Source organism: Phycodurus eques, chromosome 11, assembly GCF_024500275.1.
Source record: "Phycodurus eques isolate BA_2022a chromosome 11, UOR_Pequ_1.1, whole genome shotgun sequence".
Lineage (NCBI taxonomy): Eukaryota > Metazoa > Chordata > Actinopteri > Syngnathiformes > Syngnathidae > Phycodurus > Phycodurus eques.
The window spans coordinates 22,155,579-22,173,668 of NC_084535.1; the positions used below are offsets into that span (position 1 = coordinate 22,155,579).

Sequence of the window (18,090 nt, forward strand, 5' to 3'; positions counted from 1 at the left end):
GTACTGAAACTGGCATCTTCCAGCAAAATGACAACTTAGGAACAATTCAAGATGTGAGCAGTCCTGTGGAACATACTGTAAATTATTATTGAAGAGGTAAAATTCTGTACTATGTTGTTGCACAAAGATTCCTCAATACCGGTACTGTTCATGACCTTTTTACTTATTTATTGTCTTTTTCTTCTCTGCATCTGCTGTTATTAATTGTCTTTGGCTTCTCTGCATAACTATTTTGGGACTGAATTTAAGAGAAACCTTTGACTTTCAATTTGTACTGTTTTGAGACATGTATAATACTTGCTTTGAAATGAATATTCACTGTCACTTGAACTATTTCTTGCTTTGTGTTACGAGCCAAGATTTTGAGTTATGCACGAGCATCAGTTACGCCGACACTTAAGTGAAATGACACAATATATATATATATGTGTATATATATATATATATATATATATATATATATATGTGTATATATATATATATATATATATATATATATATATATATGTGTATATATATATATATATATATATATATATATATCAGAATCATTTTTATTTGCCAAGTATGTCCAGAAAACACACAAGGAATTTGTCTACGGTAGTTGGAGCCGCTCTAGTACGACATCAGACAGTCAATTGACAGAGAACACTTTTGAGACATAAAGACATTGACAAAAAAGTCACTGAGCAATAAAGGGTTAATAGTTATCTGGTAATGCCGGTACATTTTTTTGTTTTTTTTTGACAATTGTGCAAAAGATGCAGAGTCCTCTAGCACTGAGAGCAGCTCGAATGACTAATATTGCAATACTCCGGTGCAATGACCATTGTGCAAAGGGCACCGAGACTTCAAGGAGTGTATGCGGTTTAAAGTGACAAGTAGCGCGATAATATGGGACAATGTTGATTGTGCAAATGTTGCAGATATATATATATATTAACATTATTCAGAATCCACATATGTGACAGCACTGTGGGCTGAAGAGAAAAGACAAAGATGGCTTCCGACAATGGCAAACTATCAGGACATTTCAGTGAGCATCCGTCTCGCAGTATATCTGAATTGTATTTGCTGTGATTGCATGTCTCACCATTAAAGTTTGCATGGATCAAACATGACTACAGTAATAGATGCCAAATGAAGCCAACTCCTAGATTTGCGCAGCTTGATCTATTGTCTACTCTCTTGAAAGAAATGGTTGTCAAAGACCATCATTTAGGACAATGTCTATTTGGGATGTGCATTTGAGGTAAATTTCTTAAATCGAAATTGGGGGAAATTAACAATCAACTCACTGATTGTTATTTTGCATTTTATTTTTATAGCGATGTGAAAATATCTCTGTGGATGTTCTCAACTTCAGTTTCAATGTCAGTTTCGTATCGAATGGATAATGCTGCCCAGAGGAGTTGTGCCATATGATTTTGCTCTATCATCCATCTATTTTGGATATCGCTTATCCTAGTCAAGGGTCACAGGGATCATGAGCCCTGCTGGCTTTGGGCACACTGGACTGATCACATATATGAAGATTTGACACTCACATTCACACCAATGGGTCACTCGGAGTCTTCACTTAACCTAACCTATTACTTTTAACTGCTGGAGGAACACGCTATCTTCTGCTGTGATGTAGCTTTTAACTAAACCACTGTCGCACCATGCCACACGTATCATATATCCTGATTTGTACATTTTTGGAAGACCCTACTTAGGTCTCTGCGTTGGTCCGCATACAGCGTATTCCCTTCTGTGTCAGGAGGAAAGTGACAGCAGCTTGGTGGAACAAAGGAATACATCACATTAACATAATTTTGCATGGTAATGTATTCAGCATTGGGAATGACTTTCCACAACAGAAGCACATATTTGTGGAGGGGGGAAAAAGATTGTGTTTAGAGAGAAGCAAAATGGAATGAAATTACAGAAGCATGCAGAAGAAAATCTTAAATATTTGCCACCATATTTAGGATTACAAATGAAGATAAACTACAATAATCTCTTGAGCCCAATTGTGTTAACACACACAGCAGCACAACTTTTTAAGTCTCATAAAAAACATTATTTAACACGTGTAGCTCATACATTTATCCCAAATGTCATCATGTGACCAGAAAAATGGACAGTTTAAAAAAAAATGCTTGTTTTCACAATACAACTCTCACACACACGTGGGAGCCAAGGCGCTTTATTCAGCACAACCAGACAGCATTGTACTGCTCTGTAATTAAATGTAGATATGGGTCAAAACTCCCAGCAGGTTTGCTGGCATGGGCTGGAAAGCAAATTGACTCTCCTCTAAGTGACTTTTATTAATTAGTCTTTCGAAGTCAGAAAATAATATAACTTTTAAGCTCTAAACTTAATGTGATGGGAAGTCGAATCCAATCTGAAGTTCCCTTACTCCTTGGCAGAGATAAGCACTGTGCTCGCCAGTTGCAAGACAAACAACTACTGTCAATCAAAGGTGCACAATATAGTACTAAAAAGCTTGAGGATACATTACCTTTCCAAAGCTGCCCTTCCCAATGGCCCGCAATATCTGAAAGTGGTCAAAGTTCACTGCAAAAAAGAAAAAGCATTGCATTACGATATAATTTGCCACAATACAGAGCAATAAAAATATATTGGCACCACTGACATTTTTGCATATTTAAGTTTAAATATGTTGATTGCATAGTTTAACAAAGTCAAAGTCCCTGTTATCGTTGGTTGTTTTAAGTACCAAGGGACTAATAGCTGTGATCAGCTGTACAGTACATTTTATAAGTCTGTCTAAGTTTCATGTCCATGTTGTTTTGTGGAACTTGTCCTTACACAAGTTGGAATGTACCTTAGTCCATCCCTAACCTACGCCAATGTACATTAATCGTAAAATTTGAAGTGTTTAGTTGCCTCAATTCAACCTTTACGGATTACATAACCTAGATGACTGATAATCTACACTGACGTAAAGGGGAAAAAAAAAACTTTTAGCAAGCACATTTGTATTTTTTTTTCCACCAAGTTAAAAATGACTTTGGCAGTTATGCTATTAAGCTAGTGAGCTGCCGCTCTTTCTCACACTATAGGCGGTGACGTCTATGCAAAGCCTACAATTCGACTGGACTGAAAAAAAAAAGGAAAAAAAAAGAAAGAAAAAAGTCTTGTTTTTTGCCAAACGTACCAGATTGGCTCTCCTGATACAACCCCCAATTCCAATGAAGTTGGGACGTTGTGTAAAAAATAAATAAAAACAGAATAAAATGATTTGGAAATCCTTTTGAATACACTACAAAGACAAGATATTTCATGTTGACGATTTATTTATTTTTTTCAAGTGTTCTCTCATTTTGAATTTGACATCTGGAAAACATTCCCAAAAACTTGGGCAACAAAAGACTGGGAAAGTTGAGCACTGCTCAAAAAAAAAAAGTTTGGAAAATTTCACAGGTGAAGAGGTTAATTGCAAACAGGTGAGTGTCAGGAATGGGTATAAAAAGAGCATCGCTGAAAGACTCAGTTGTTCACAAGCAAGGATGGGGCGAGGTTCACCACTTTGTGAATAACTGCGTGATCAATTAGTCCAACATAACGTTTCTCAATGCACAAATGCGAGGAATATAGAGATTTCATCATCTACAGTCCATAATATTATCAAAAGTTTCAGAGAATCAGGAGAAATCTCTGCACGTAAGCGACAAGGCCAAAAACCAACATTGAATGCCCGTGACCTTCGATCCCTCAGGCAGCACTGCATTAAAAATCATCATTGTGTCAACGAGATTGCCACGTGGGGCTCAGGATCACTTCAGAAAACGATTGTCAGATAACGCAGATTGTCAGCAAATCGACAAATGCAAGTTAAAACACGACCATGCAAAGCGAAAGCCATATATCAACAACACTAAGAAACACCGCCAGCTTCTCTGGCCCTAAGCTCATCTGAAATAGACTGACGCAAAGTGCAAAACTGTGCTGTGGTCTGACGAGTCCATTTCAAATTGTCTTTGGAAATCATATATGTCGTGTCCTGTGTGCCAGAGGAAAAGGATTATTATCAACACAAAGTTTAAAAGCAAGCATCTGTAGTGGTATGGGGTGTGTGTTAGTGCCCATGGCATGGGTAACTTGCACATCTGTGAAGGCACCGTTAATGCTGAAAGGTACATACAGGGTTTGGAGCAACATATGCTGCCATCCATGCAACATCTTTTTCAGGGACATCCTTGCTTATTTCAGCAAGATAATGCCAAGCCACATTCTGCATGTTTTATAACAGCGTGGCTTTGTAGCAAAAGAGTTGAAGTACTAGACTGGCCTGCCAGCAATACAGACCTGTCTCCCATTGAAAATGTGTGAAGCGCAAAACACGACAACGGAGACGTCGGACTGTGGAGCAACTCAAGTTGTACATCAAGCAAGAATGGGAAAGAACTCCACCTACAAAGCTTCAACAATTAGTGTCCTCAGTTCCAAAATGCTTATTGCCCCAGTCCCAGATTTTTGGGAACATGTTGCAGACATCAAATTCAAAATGAGAGAATATTTACAAAAAAGAAAAAAAATATATCAGTTTGAACATTAATTATCTTGTCTTTGTAGTGTAGTCAATTGAATATGGGTTGAAAAGGATTTGCAAATCTTTATATTCTGTTTTTATTTACGTTTTACACAACATCCCAACTTCATTGGAATTGGGGTTTGTTGAAAAATCAATGATGTGGGAGCCAATCGAGGCCTTTTCATGTTATAAAAGCCATACAGTACACTGACTTGACCGGACAGATCACACTGCGGCCCTGAAATGGTCCTGTCAATGAATGGGTTCACAGCAACACAACCGGTGTTTTGTTCTGTTCAGTTTAAGTTTTTCTTGACAGTTGGTCATCTTGAATTCAAACCACTTGCCAGCCTTTCAAATACGGCCTTTCTCGTGTTGCCGCTAAGAACACTATCTCCCTAGTCTTGAGACTAGTTGGCAACTTGATGGGGACTCGAGTCTCCGCTGATTGCAGCGACATCTCCATGACATCTCCTGGAGACTCGCCAGGGAGTCACGGTGAAATTGAAAATGTTCGATTTGATTGGAGACCTTTTCGCGACTTCTCTATCTGCTCACTATAGAGAACAACCTTAACGTAGTTTCACAAAACTACAACCCCAATTCCAATGAAGTTGGGATGTTGTGTTAAACAAATATAAACAGAATACAATGATTTGCAAATCATGTTCAACCTATATTTAATTGAATACACGCCAAAGACAAGATATTTAATGTTCAAACTGATAAACTTTATTGTTTTTAGCAAATATTCATTAACTTAGAATATTATGGCTGCAACACGTTCCGAAAAAGTGTTACATCACCTTTTCTTTTAACAACATTCAATACATGTTTGGAACCTGAGGACACCAATTGTTGAAGCTTTGTAGGTTAAATTCTTTCCCATTCTTGCTTGATGTACAGCTTCAGCTGTTCAACAGTCCGGGGTCTCCGTTGTCGTATTTTACGCTGCATAATGCGCCACACATTTTCAATGGGAGACAGGTCTGGACTGCAGGCAGCCCAGTCTAGTACCCGCACTATTTTACTATGAAGCCACGCTGTTGTAACACGTGCAGAATGTGGTTTGGCATTGGCTTGCGGAAATAAGCAGGGGTGGCCATGAAAAAGACGTTGCTTGGATGGCAGCATGTTTCTCCAAAACCTGTATGTACCTTTCAGCATTAATGGTGCCTTCACATATTTGTACGTTACCCATGCCATTGGCACTAACACAGCCCCATACCATCACAGATGCTGGCTTTTGAACTTTGCGTCCATAACAGTCCAGATGGTTCTTTTCCTCTTTGGCCTGGAGGACACGACGTCCACAATTTCCAAAAACAATTTGAAAAGAACACTTTTCCACTTTACATCAGTCCATCTTAGATGAGCTCGGGCCCAGAGAAGCCGGCGGCATTTCTGGGTGTTGTTGATCAATTGCTTTTGCTTTGCATAGTAGAGTTTCAAGTTGCACTTACAGATGTAGCCTGTTCACCTGTGGGACAGGGGTTTGATGAGCATTCCTCAACTTTCTCAGTCTTTTTTGCCACCTCTCCCAACTTTTTCGGAACGTGTCGCAGCCATAAAATTCTAAGTTAATGATTTTTTGCAAAAACAATAAAGTTTATCAGTTCAAACATTAAATATATTGTGTTTGTGGTGTATTCAATTAAATATAGATTGAACATGATTTGCAAATCATTGTATTCCGTTTTTATTTATGTTTAACACTACGTCCCAACTTCATTGGAATTGGGGTTGTACAATCGTCACCAAAATGTATGTGGCCATCTCTACTTATGACCACTTTAACCTCTGAAAATATCAGAACGACCACCCCAACAGTTTAGATTTTAGGGACGTTCAGAGTTTTCTTCTTATATAGAATAAGCTCAACATCGCTTAATGTCGTAAAACTGAGCAATCGTCACCAAACTATCTTGACATCTCTACTAATGCCCAGGTGCAACCTCTGAAAATATCAGAACAATTGCCCCAAAGAGTTGGATTTAATGGTCAAAGTATTTTCCTCATTAGAGGAATGTTAGGCAGACAGAACACGCACACACACACACACACACACAGACACATTTATTTAAAGAATATACTGTATGAAGGCCTATATCAGCAACGTCTGGGTGAATTTGTTGTCACGTTGTCTGGAGACAACAACCCTGGATATCTTCCTGGTGTGAGCGCAAGCAATATTTTGGTCTCCCAGTGTAGATACATTTAGTTTTGTAGTAGGATAGTTGAGCAGCATGATGAAAGAACAGAGCGTATCCATTCATAAAAGCCAATCAACAAACACAGCCCCCCAAGAACATCTACACAGGAGGTTCAATTACCTTCATGGCTATCCTTCAAGTGTTTATGGAAATTCCTTTCAATCATGAGAATACTGCAAATGGCTGTTTTTATTTATGTCACTCATCAGAGAGGTGGTAGCCTAATCAAGTGACGTAAACAAGCTGAAAGTGAGTGCGGCTGCACACAAAAAAAAGTTGCAGATGATAATGTGGGTTCCCTGTAAACACTAAATACGTACTGAGGTTAATTGAAAAAGGACTGACAAAAAAAAAAAGAAAATGGCTTTTGACCCCAGATGATTGTAATCATCTTGGACCTCTTTAGAGTCAGTCTGCAAGTCAAGAGAAAGTATCTTTAAATGTCACCTGCAGATTGCTCGCTGGTAGCATATTGAAAGGCAACAAACTAATTTAATAATATGTTGGTATTCTTAAGAAATAATGTGTAGGGTGCTTCCTTAGATATAGGACAATTTATTTAAGAATTTTGTTAGGGAAGTGCTTGTTAAGCATGTGGATCCTATGTTTATCGAAACAACAACTGGAATTTGGAGAAACGTCTTCAGTTTTCCCGGGTTTTAGTGGACGCTTTACAAAAGACTATGACGAGACCCTGCAGCATGCAGTGCAACAGCGTTTCATCTATCAAAGAGAACCTGAAAGAACAACATCTTTCGCTATTGGGTTAGTAAGCTGCTGACACACCAGAGTGATAACGCTGAGTGGGCTCCACAGGCGTTCTCAGTGGGAGCTTGGCTCCTGTGGACGAGCTGCTACTTGCAAGTAACCCATGTCATGCCATACGTGCTATTCTGAAATGCGAAGAGTAGACCTTGAAGCACTTGAAAAACCTCCAAGTCTAAATGAAGGGGCTGTTTTCACAACAGTTTTGAACTGTCTGTGAAAATATGTGTATACTATACAGTACATACACTGCTCACAACCAAAAATGATGCAATTGTTCTTCCTTGCTCTTGTGTTTTTAATGCATTTTCAATAAAGTGTACCTTTTCTTCACTGGTGTAGCCATACCAAATTATTATTATTTTTTTATACGACTTTGACATGACACTTTCTGCAGGTAAATATGAAGCTTTTTTTTGTTTTCTGTGTGCAAAACCTAAAAAGTGAATCATCGAAACCTTTCAGGCTACCTCCATTGGCTGCCAGAACGGTCCCTCAAATACATACTTTCGATTCAGACCACACCTTCTGCATTTACTCTTTGAAGATGAGCGAAGATGTGTGGCAACTTTGTTTTAATAAACACAGTGTTGACAACTTTCACGAATAAACAAAGTTTTGTGAACAATAAAGATAATTTTGCTGACCCAACACTTGAAGGTCAGAAATGGGTGGCTAAATCATCCATTAAAATGATTTTTTTAAAATACATTTTACTGATTAAAAAAAAAAAACTGCAATTGACAGTTGGGACTATTTATTGAATAGAAAAACTAGTACGGTACTTATTTTATCATTCAGTATCATATTTTGACTGTCAATTTCATCTATTAATCATGAATTCTTAGATGTAATTTTTCTGAGAAGTTTTTAGGCTCGCCAGACACTGAGCGCCATGGCAGAACACAACTGAAGAGGAAAATCTCTTAGAGTTGGCGACGCACACCAAGCACTGCAATGGAAAATGTGACCCTGTACCAAGGGTTGAAGCTCTACATAAAGGAAGGATCTTCCATTAAAATCTGCAGGGGTCCGGTTGCAAGGGATTTCTCAGGGCATATAAAATAAATAAATAATAATAAATAAATAAAAAGGTAATTCCAGTCATTTCAGGTATGATGTTGAGAGTAATGGGATGGGTGTAATTGTGTCAGTATAATTCTCCAAACCAAGCTTTGGTTTGCTTTGAGAACAAGTCATTAAGAAAACTAAACCACCGGTGTACATTCTGTAAATAAAGTTTTTACCCAGGACATCACATTGTCCATTATGTGGCCTACAGTTTCACCCTAAGGAGGTTACCGCTAAAATACAATCCCGACATGATCAATAAACTGGACAAAGTATACAGTTCCCCTGTCAGCTTGAACTGATGCATTGAGCTGAGCGCCAATGCTACCAAGAACTGTGAAGCAGACAGGGCATCGTCTAATGGGGGCAACCCAATACCTTTGATATCATTAGCGTGTCAACGATCCCATTTTTATGATTAAGAGTACCTTTGTACCACCTCCTAGTCAATTACGTGTTTCACAGAGCCAGCTCAAGTACAGTATAACCCAAGTGTTTCTGCAAATGCTGTTTTATTTATTACCATAGTTGCTTCAGTTGTACTGCGGAACATGGTTTGCATGTGAGCCAAATAACCACTGTCAAAGGTTCGGGGTTTGAATCACGGCTCAGACCTTTCTGTGTAGTGTTTACTCATAAACAGTGAATAGAAAAAGTTGATACACCCCATTTCAAATGCTAGATTTTTATGATTTAAAAAAAAAAAAAAAAAAAAAAAGAAGTGACCGAGATGAATAATTTAAAGTTTTTCCGACATTAATGTAACATTACCTGTACATCTCAACTGAAAAAATAAATTTAATCTTTGACAGGTGAAGTAAATAAAACAAAAACAAAACAAAAACGTGTTTGCACGAATGATGTGATGACACAGACACCTGGTTTCAAACGCGGACGCTAAGTAAATTACCAGCACAAGGAGCATCAAAGCTGAGACAGACAACTGGTTTCGCACCAGAACGCTAAATTAATTAACTTCCACCACCAGCCAGCCTGAAGAGGCTCACCAACAAAGACGTCGCCTTCCTGCTGTGTGCCGTGACACCTGCCCAGCTTGCCTGGGGCAATGGACGGGCTACGAGCGACACCCCAGATGGCGGAAAGCCACTGCAACTCCGGATTAACTAACCACAATCTTCACTGGATTTGAATGTCATATAATATTGTGAGAACTTTACATGAACGCCACTAGTGACTGTATTTCTGAAAATGTGAATGTCTGATGTAAAATCTGTTTGTGAACTGAACCAGATGAAATGTTTCACTCCACACCACACAAATGCCACATCACAAATATTACAGTGTTCTCAACAAACACAAACAATTGAAACATTCGTTACAGGGATTAAAGAGGTTGGAGGTGTGACAATGCAAAGTGGGAAAATGGTCTCGTTATCTGAAAACCAATAATTAATATTTTATTCCACTGGTTTTAAAGCACAAAATAATCCTAAAATGGAAAAGTAACAATCAGGGGCGGTCCAGCTTCCCTTTTGGTCCTCAAGGTGGTGGGAAAGGAAGGGGGGGCACCCCCCTTTTTCTGTGACGAGGACACATCCCACCCTTTCCTGGCATCCTGCCAGCGCTCAGAGTTACCCTTTTTGGGGGCCTGAGCACACTCCGTGGGGACGGAAGCGGGCACCACACGTCCGCTCCGAACGTCTTGCGAGCAGAGACACCCGGGCTCCGGCCGTCCTGCATTTTTGTGCTCCTTTTCTTTTTCTTCCTCCTTCCTGCCAAATCCACCTGTTCCCCGTGCGGACTGGACCGGTCGAACACCCGGAAGTTCGACCTGCCTGCCTCAATTGTGTTCAAGACACGTAAATCCAACATTGCGGTCTACTAAAAGTGCATATTTGGGTTCAAATTAACGAGAACAGGAATCCCCAGCTATATGCATTGTCACTACACGCTCATCCAACCCTCACATCACAAGTCAGTTTCCTTTGCCAACGTTCGTCTGTCCTTCGTTTGTTTTGTTTTTCTCTGTATTTTCTCAGTCGGAAAAGGGTGGCATGCCATCTCCGGGTCAGGGATGAGATCCTGCCCCAAGTGGAGGAGTTCAAGTTTCTTGGGGTCTTGTTCACGAGTGAGGGAAGAATGGAACGGGAGATCGACAGGCGGATCGGTGCAACGTCTGCAGTGATGTGGACTTTGTATCAGTCCGTTGTGGTGAAGAAGGAGTTAAGCCGAAAGGCGAAGCTCTCGATTTACCGGTCAATCTACGTTCATGCGGCCGAAATCAGTTTCCTCCGCAGTGTGTCCGGGCTCTCCCTTAGAGATAGGGTGAGAAGCTCGGTCATCTGGGAGGATGTCAGAGTAGAGCCGTTCCACATCAAGAGGAACCAGATGAGGTGGATGGGGCATCTGATTCGGATCGCTCCTGGACGCCTCCCCGGTGAGGTGTTCCGGGCACTTCCCACCGGGAGGAGACCCCGGGGATGACCCAGGACACGCTGGAGAGACTACGTCTCTCGGCTGGCCTGGGAGCGCCTCGAGATACCCTCGGAAGAGCTGGAGGAAGTTGCTGGGGAGAGGGAAGTCTGGGCGTCCCTGCTAAAGCTACTGCCTCCGTGACCCGACCTCAGATAAGCGGTAGAAAATGGATGGATGGATGAAACATTCTCACATAAAGTGATTTGTGCATCTGCAGCATTAGCCATAATTGTAGGCTATACAATAATAATATGGTAGACTATATTATTGTAGGTTAGGGTCAGGTCCAGGTCCATATTGGGACAACTCTCATCTTTTGGGCTCTAAACACAACCACAATGGATATGAAATGATGTGATGTAAGTGCAGACCTTCAGCTTTAATTTGAGGGCATTTACATCCAAATCAGGTGAGCAGAGTACAAATTACAACAGATTGTATATGTACCTCCCACTTTTTAAGGGGACCAAAAGTAATCATGAATGAACCTTTCACTTTCTAATACTTTGTTGCAAATCCCTTGCAGTCAATTTCAGCCTAAAGTCTGGCACGCATAGAGATCAGACGCTGGATTTCATCCCTGGTGATGCTTAGCATGGTTCTAGACCTGCTCCAAGTGCAAAGTGCCCTGAGCTAACTTCTGATGCAATCATAAAAACCCAGAACAATATGAAACTTTGTTTGTGGGGAAAATTCAAATTATTTACAAATGGAACATTCACAACTTTTCTGAGTTCTCTGATGAAGAAACTGCTCTCACGATGAAATTGTTGGGGCCAGAATCATAGCCAAACTCAAGAAGTAACTGGCAAAAACTGTGACAAAAGAAACATTTTGTTTCCAAGAGATTTTTGGATGTTTTGGGCAAAAAAATATGTTCCGTTTTTACTTAAAGCCAATGTTCTAATTATTATTTGACACTAGTTTTTAGGACAATCACAAGCTCTGATTAATAGTACAATATTGTAAATGAAAATCCAATTTCTGAAATAAGTCTTCCACTGGTATATTATGCAATTAATACTAAAATACATACAAATTAATATGCACATGGCTATTGATAGACCGATATGGTTTTTTTTTTTCAGGGCTGACACCGATTATTAGTAGTCTAGAAGGCCAATCACCGATATTTGGAGCCGATATTTATTTGCGGTAAAAGGGAAAATATTGGTGTAAACATTTTTGAATAATAAAAACTCCAACACTTGACTTCGTTTAAATGCTTTTAAGCACATCTCATCATGCCAAAAAATTCCAATGGCCAATTGATCGTTCGATTAATAAAAGAAATATCTATTGAATGATATAACTTTTTTTGGGGTCCCCTATATATCCTGGAATCACATTCTTCTTTAAAATTACATGAAATAAAAGGTAATTTCTTTCTTCTTTTTGTTCATAATATAAGTTTTGTATAGAATACACAATAAAATGCTTTAAAAAATAATAAAAATAAAACAAATATCCAGTGGCCCAGAACAATCCCAATCAAAATACTGTATGTGGTTGTACAACTCCTTTTCAAGCGATACAGAAAAGTGCAAAGAAATTAAACAACAGTGCTTCAAGTAACAGGAGTACCCACTATTTTAGGAACACAAGTTTGTCATGTTCTCAAGGGGTTTTATCCAACTGTGGTGTCTCAGTCTGCACACTAGGGGGAACTGCATAAAAATATTAGGATTAGAATAGGATCTGCATCCCTTTTATGCCGGAACAGTTTTACTCTGTCACAGTGGAGTTTTTAAGCTACTGCGGTTTCTCAGTATTATAATGGATATTTATTGAGAATCAGAGTCGATCAGTCGAACAGAACAAGGTTTCTAGAGGGGAGTGAGAAAAGAAGACAACAAAAGACAAAGCACTAACTGTAAACGAGATGAGAAAAGTAAATCCTTATCTATCTAGAACAATTACATTAGATATGAGTCTTGTATGGGGCAGTAGTGCTACACCCTGGAGGGAAGGACAGGACAAGATAGGACTGGACGAGGACAGGAGAGCAAGCATGCAGCACAAGGGTCGTGAACCCAGCTGTTTTTTAAATTTTTTATTTTGCAGTTTCCCGACTTCAATGTTCAAGATCACCAAACAAACTTTAAAATATGAGACAAGGATAACCCAAGTAAACATAAAATGCAGTTTTTAAATTTGGATTTTACTTATTTAGGGGTGGGGGGAATATTCAAACCTAAATGGCCCTGTGGCTTATCACATTATTGTGAGCTTTCTGGAATGTGTGTGTCTCATTACATCTGGCGTAAAAGTAACACACAGCATTTCAGAAAAAGAACATCACACCAACAGTCAAACATGGTGGTGGTAGTTGGATGGTTTGAGGCTGCACTGCCTATTCAGGACCTGGACGACTTGATGTGATTGATAGAACCACCAGTTCTGCTCGTCAACAGAAAATTCCTAAGGAAAATGTTCTGCCATCAGTTTTTTTACCTCAAGCTGAAGCATACTTTAGTTATGAATCTGTCTGAAACGCTGTTGCATGACCTTAAAAAGGCCATTCATGCTGGGGGAAAAAAAAGATTCATTGCCAGTTACAGAAAACTCTTGATTTCAGGTGCTGCAGTTGAAGGTGGCAGAACCAGTTATTAAGTTTTAGAGGGCCATTACATTTTCACACACGGCCAGGTATCTTTGATTTTTTTTCTTAATACATAAAATCAACATTTAAAAACTGCATTTTATGTTTCCTTGGGTTATCTTTGTCTTAAATTTGCATTTGTTTGACCATCTTAAATATTAAAGTGGGGAAACTATGCAAATACATATTTTTTCACAGCACTGAATAAATACGCACACACATATTTATACATAACACTTGGAATTGAACGACTTCAGATTTTTTTTATAGTTAGAGTCCGTCTCTGCTGTGTGGAAGCACACAGATTCTCAGCAATAAGCCGCTTCAGTGGGTCTTCTCCGAAAGGGACAGGCGAATAAATCTTAGCTCGACTGTTATGTCTCCGATATGGCAATTTGCCAGTAATGCTGCGTGAAAACGGCCAAAATCAGATCAGAATTGTTAATGCAGAGGAGATTGTGAGCCAGCCATTATATGACTTGAATGCAAACTAACTGTATAGATGAGTCCTGTGGAAGGTGATCAAAACCCCTCCTGGAATTAACACCTTCCTGTTCTGCCGTTTGGGAATGCGCTTTCTAATCCAATGCTATTAACTGCCTTATCAGCCCATTATTGCATAAAAACCAAAGCAGAAACACATGGCCTTGTAAGAATAAAGCCATGTAACAGAAGTTTTCAAGGCATTAGTTTAAAGTTTTTCAGCAGACACCCACACTGGTGTGTGAGTGTCATGAGTAGCTACAAGGATCATAACACAAACAAGATAAAAAGCTGCAGCTATTTTTTCTTTGTGATAACTTAATATTTTATTGCACTACCAAGCCATATTTAATAGCATGTTGTAGTCAAGCCATTAATTTAAAGGCGCCATATTTAATTTATTTATTATTTATTTGGGATGTAATATTGGCTCTATAATGCCTCGGTACACGTGAAATATGAATTAAAATCATCCACACATTCCTGACTTCCAAACGTTTTTCTGCCGAGAGGCCTGAAATCAGGTCATTTGAATTTCTTGAGCTTATCTACAGTATGTCACTAGCGAAGATCTCTGCCTACCTCTCCGATCCCGAGCTGTCAACATAACAAACGTGTGCTTTCACAAGTAGATCTTCTACACAGAGGCAACCAATCAGAGGAAAGGGGGAGGTCTTAGCCAAATATGGACAAAGCGGACACAAAACTGAAGTAGCTGTCAGAGGAGCCTTTTCTGGACACTCCTATGACAAAATCAAGGTGTTTTTTTAAATGAAATTGGCACTTTTATACTGAGTCCATGTTATAAACTCACTCTATGCAGGTATAAATAGCCCTGGATAACGTTAACAGTTTCTACAGTATCACTAACATTTTAACTTTTAAATTCAATTTTCTGCAGGCATTTTCCTGCCACTTTAGAGATGCCATTAAAGGGCTCAAAAAATGAGCACTATGACCTTCCACTGATCTTTAATCTTCAATGTATCCTGAATCCCGAGAATACTCAGCTGCACATGCTTCGGGTGGTGATGAGGGATATCGTGGCTTGAAGTATTTTACATTAGGAGCAGCCTTCATTGAAAGGCAGATCCTGGTTCCTCTCCGAAGTGCTTCTTATACAGTACAAGACTGAAATTTAACGAGAAAAATCAAGTCTTAAAATGCTGCAAAATCTTAACACACTTACACCTGGCAATGTATGTTCATTAAAGATGATGTTGTTGTGGTGGTGTTTCCTTAACCAGACATTTTTGCATCAATTTACTCTACCAAAAAACAAACATTCCCATTAGATACCAGGGCAGCGACAAGGGGGAGGAGGAGGGGGGGGGGGGGGGTTGTCACGTGGGGGCGGTTAGAGTGAGGCTTTGATCATTCTGTTCCCTTAAATCACTATTATGACTAAACAGCGATTATCTTTTTTGTCCTGTAAACACCACTGTAGTGTAGTTACTGGGCTCCTTAAAAGAGCACTCATAAATAATCATCAGCACTACAGAGCTAATTATCGTAGGGGTGCTACAGTTTCAGCAATGGATCTCGAGTGATAATTGGACTAAAATGAAGAGATCCACATGAATGGTCTGTGAGAGTAACTAATTTCCAGTGCTGTCAACCCATGAGGGCAGAATACCATGTGGTTATATGATCATTGTGTCTGCATTTATAATCCACAACATGTTTTATACCTTCTGCCTGACAAAATGCAGTAATGGCACAAAGGGGGCTGGGGGGAATAAATCACATCATAAAGATAATTTTACACTTGAGACTACCTATGTGAGTCCTTGGATGTAAATGTCATGGATACAATGAGTCCCGGCCCTGGACCAACGAGTCAATCCAATTCACCATCACGGAATACAGATACAGTAATCCTTCACGGTCCTGCTATACAGTATTGCAGATATTTTTTACAGTTGTTACTTACATCTTTTATACTGGTTGGACAATATTTGTGTTATCAATTGCTCTTGCTCTCTCAATGTGTTTAGGCCTGCCACAATAGCAAATATTTGGGAACAATTTAGTTTCCCAAAAACAATCAAGATAAACGATAGTATAGATGATTTTTATGCCACTGATATAATGATATTGGAGCATATTCAAAAATTGTAAAAAAAAAATCTGCCCTAGTAATCAAACATATGAGCACAACTGTGTAATGAAATATGTTGTGCCGCTTAAAATAGAAGCACCCTGTTTGTCTTGAATCATAACCTCTCTTATTTGGCTATGGTGTAGGTCCGTTTGGGACTGCTTCTGGCTCCGGACGCAGACCACAAGTTAGTGACCTCTGTTTTAAATGATGTTGTTACAATCGAGCGAGCCAGAGCGAGCTGTTTAGCTCCTTAGCACACCAGCTAGTTAGCTCACAAGTGTAATAAATAGTTAACTTTCCTTAAAGTGTCTCAGTCGTTTGCATCTACAGAGCCATAGCAGCTCACTGCGTCATGAGCTGCGCGCCGGGTGTTACCACAACAATGAAAATTTATGGAGTCCAGAAAAAAAGTTTTGTCTCCATTGTATTTATGAAACGATAACCTGCCCTACTCTTCTTTTGATTGGCTAGCACCAAGACAGGACTCGTACTTTTAGTGGATAATGATTCACGTGCGCGCTCACACACATAACCCATCTCCGTGGTAAAACTGATTTGCAGCTTTGCTTTTCAATGGGTTTTTGATGCGCAAAATGCAAAATTGTCAGCGTGTAACGGAGGATATGTTCCAAAACACACTTTAAAAAATATCAGTGAATAAGTGAGCTTGCAAATGATAAATCATGAATATGCGGGCATCCACAATATTTCTATTTCACGTTTCCATTTCATGTGTGTAGTTGTAAATATTAGTCTTTATACGATCAGGATTTTTGGGCACGATCACAGAGTTTAAAAAAAACGATAATCGATCACCAATCCGATCACAAGATGGAGCAATGTGTCTATTTAAATAACTTGTACATTTACTGTATATACTTGTACTGTATACTGAGTATCTTCAAGAGTATTCTCTATTCAGGTCAGACAGGTCAAACCAACATTACAACATGAAGGAAATAATGGTGCTAACTTACTGTAATTAAAATACTTCACACACACACATACCAAAACCTTAGCGCATGATTCGACAGAACGCTGGCATGTTTACGTACAACCGTTAGTGCTAGCACTAGCTTGCTAGGCTACATAACGTTTGGTTGCCTGCTTGCGAGCCGTATCGTATTAAAAGTACGTGAACATACCTTAAGCAATCCTTGAATTAAAGTCCTCTCCCGAGCATCAGTGACAACCAGCACGTTTTTTTCCCCATTTTTTTCTTATAATAGACACACTACGATCCATTGTTGTCATCGCCATGGTAACAAGTGTATCCAGTTGCGTTTGAGTTGACAAGATAAAGCCCAGTGATCGTAAAAGACGGGATGTGGTGGTATTGGATTACAATATTTTATTGCAATAGGGTTCGGGTTGTTTTACATAGTGCAATCGTGAAAGACCAAATTTGCCGGAGTGTGATCCACGCATTACGTGTTGCCTGTCCCACACCGCCGTTTTATTAAAATAACTTTATTGGTTGTCAGATATTTACAATACTACATCAAAAGACGCGCAACACGGCTAAAAATAAACTAGCTTTTGGATTCAAATATACTGTATACGATGGTGACGTGGAGAAACTGTCTCTTTGCGGACCCAATCATTGATGTCATTGATCGGATCGGCGAATTATGACAAAGCCAATCAGCATAAAACGCTAATTATCGGCCGATACCGATCAAGCCGATCAGATCGGTGTAAAGTCGAGTAAATATAATCTATAAACTAACAGCAGCTAATGCTTCAACAGGCCACAGGATGGTTAGATTAAAGTACATATGACTGCAACCAGCGGGCTAGTTCTGCCCTCAAAAAGGCTCTGTAACAAAGCAGATGTGTACTGGCCCAGATACATGTAACTTGCATTCAT

At 39.4% G+C, this 18,090-nt stretch overlaps 1 protein-coding gene across 2 annotated transcripts in view; it reads right to left on the reverse strand.

The window, feature by feature from the left end:
- LOC133409387 (serine/threonine-protein kinase 32C-like) overlaps positions 1-18,090 on the reverse strand; it is a 91,052-nt gene that overhangs the window by 50,246 nt on the left and 22,716 nt on the right. Inside the window, exon 2 of one of the 2 annotated variants that reach the window (XM_061689271.1) lies at positions 2,510-2,565. The exons of the other annotated variant lie outside the window; for it this stretch is intronic. Within the exon in view, the coding sequence (XP_061545255.1) occupies positions 2,510-2,565 (56 nt within the window). The remainder of the gene's footprint in view (positions 1-2,509; positions 2,566-18,090) is intronic. 2 annotated transcript variants of the gene reach the window in all.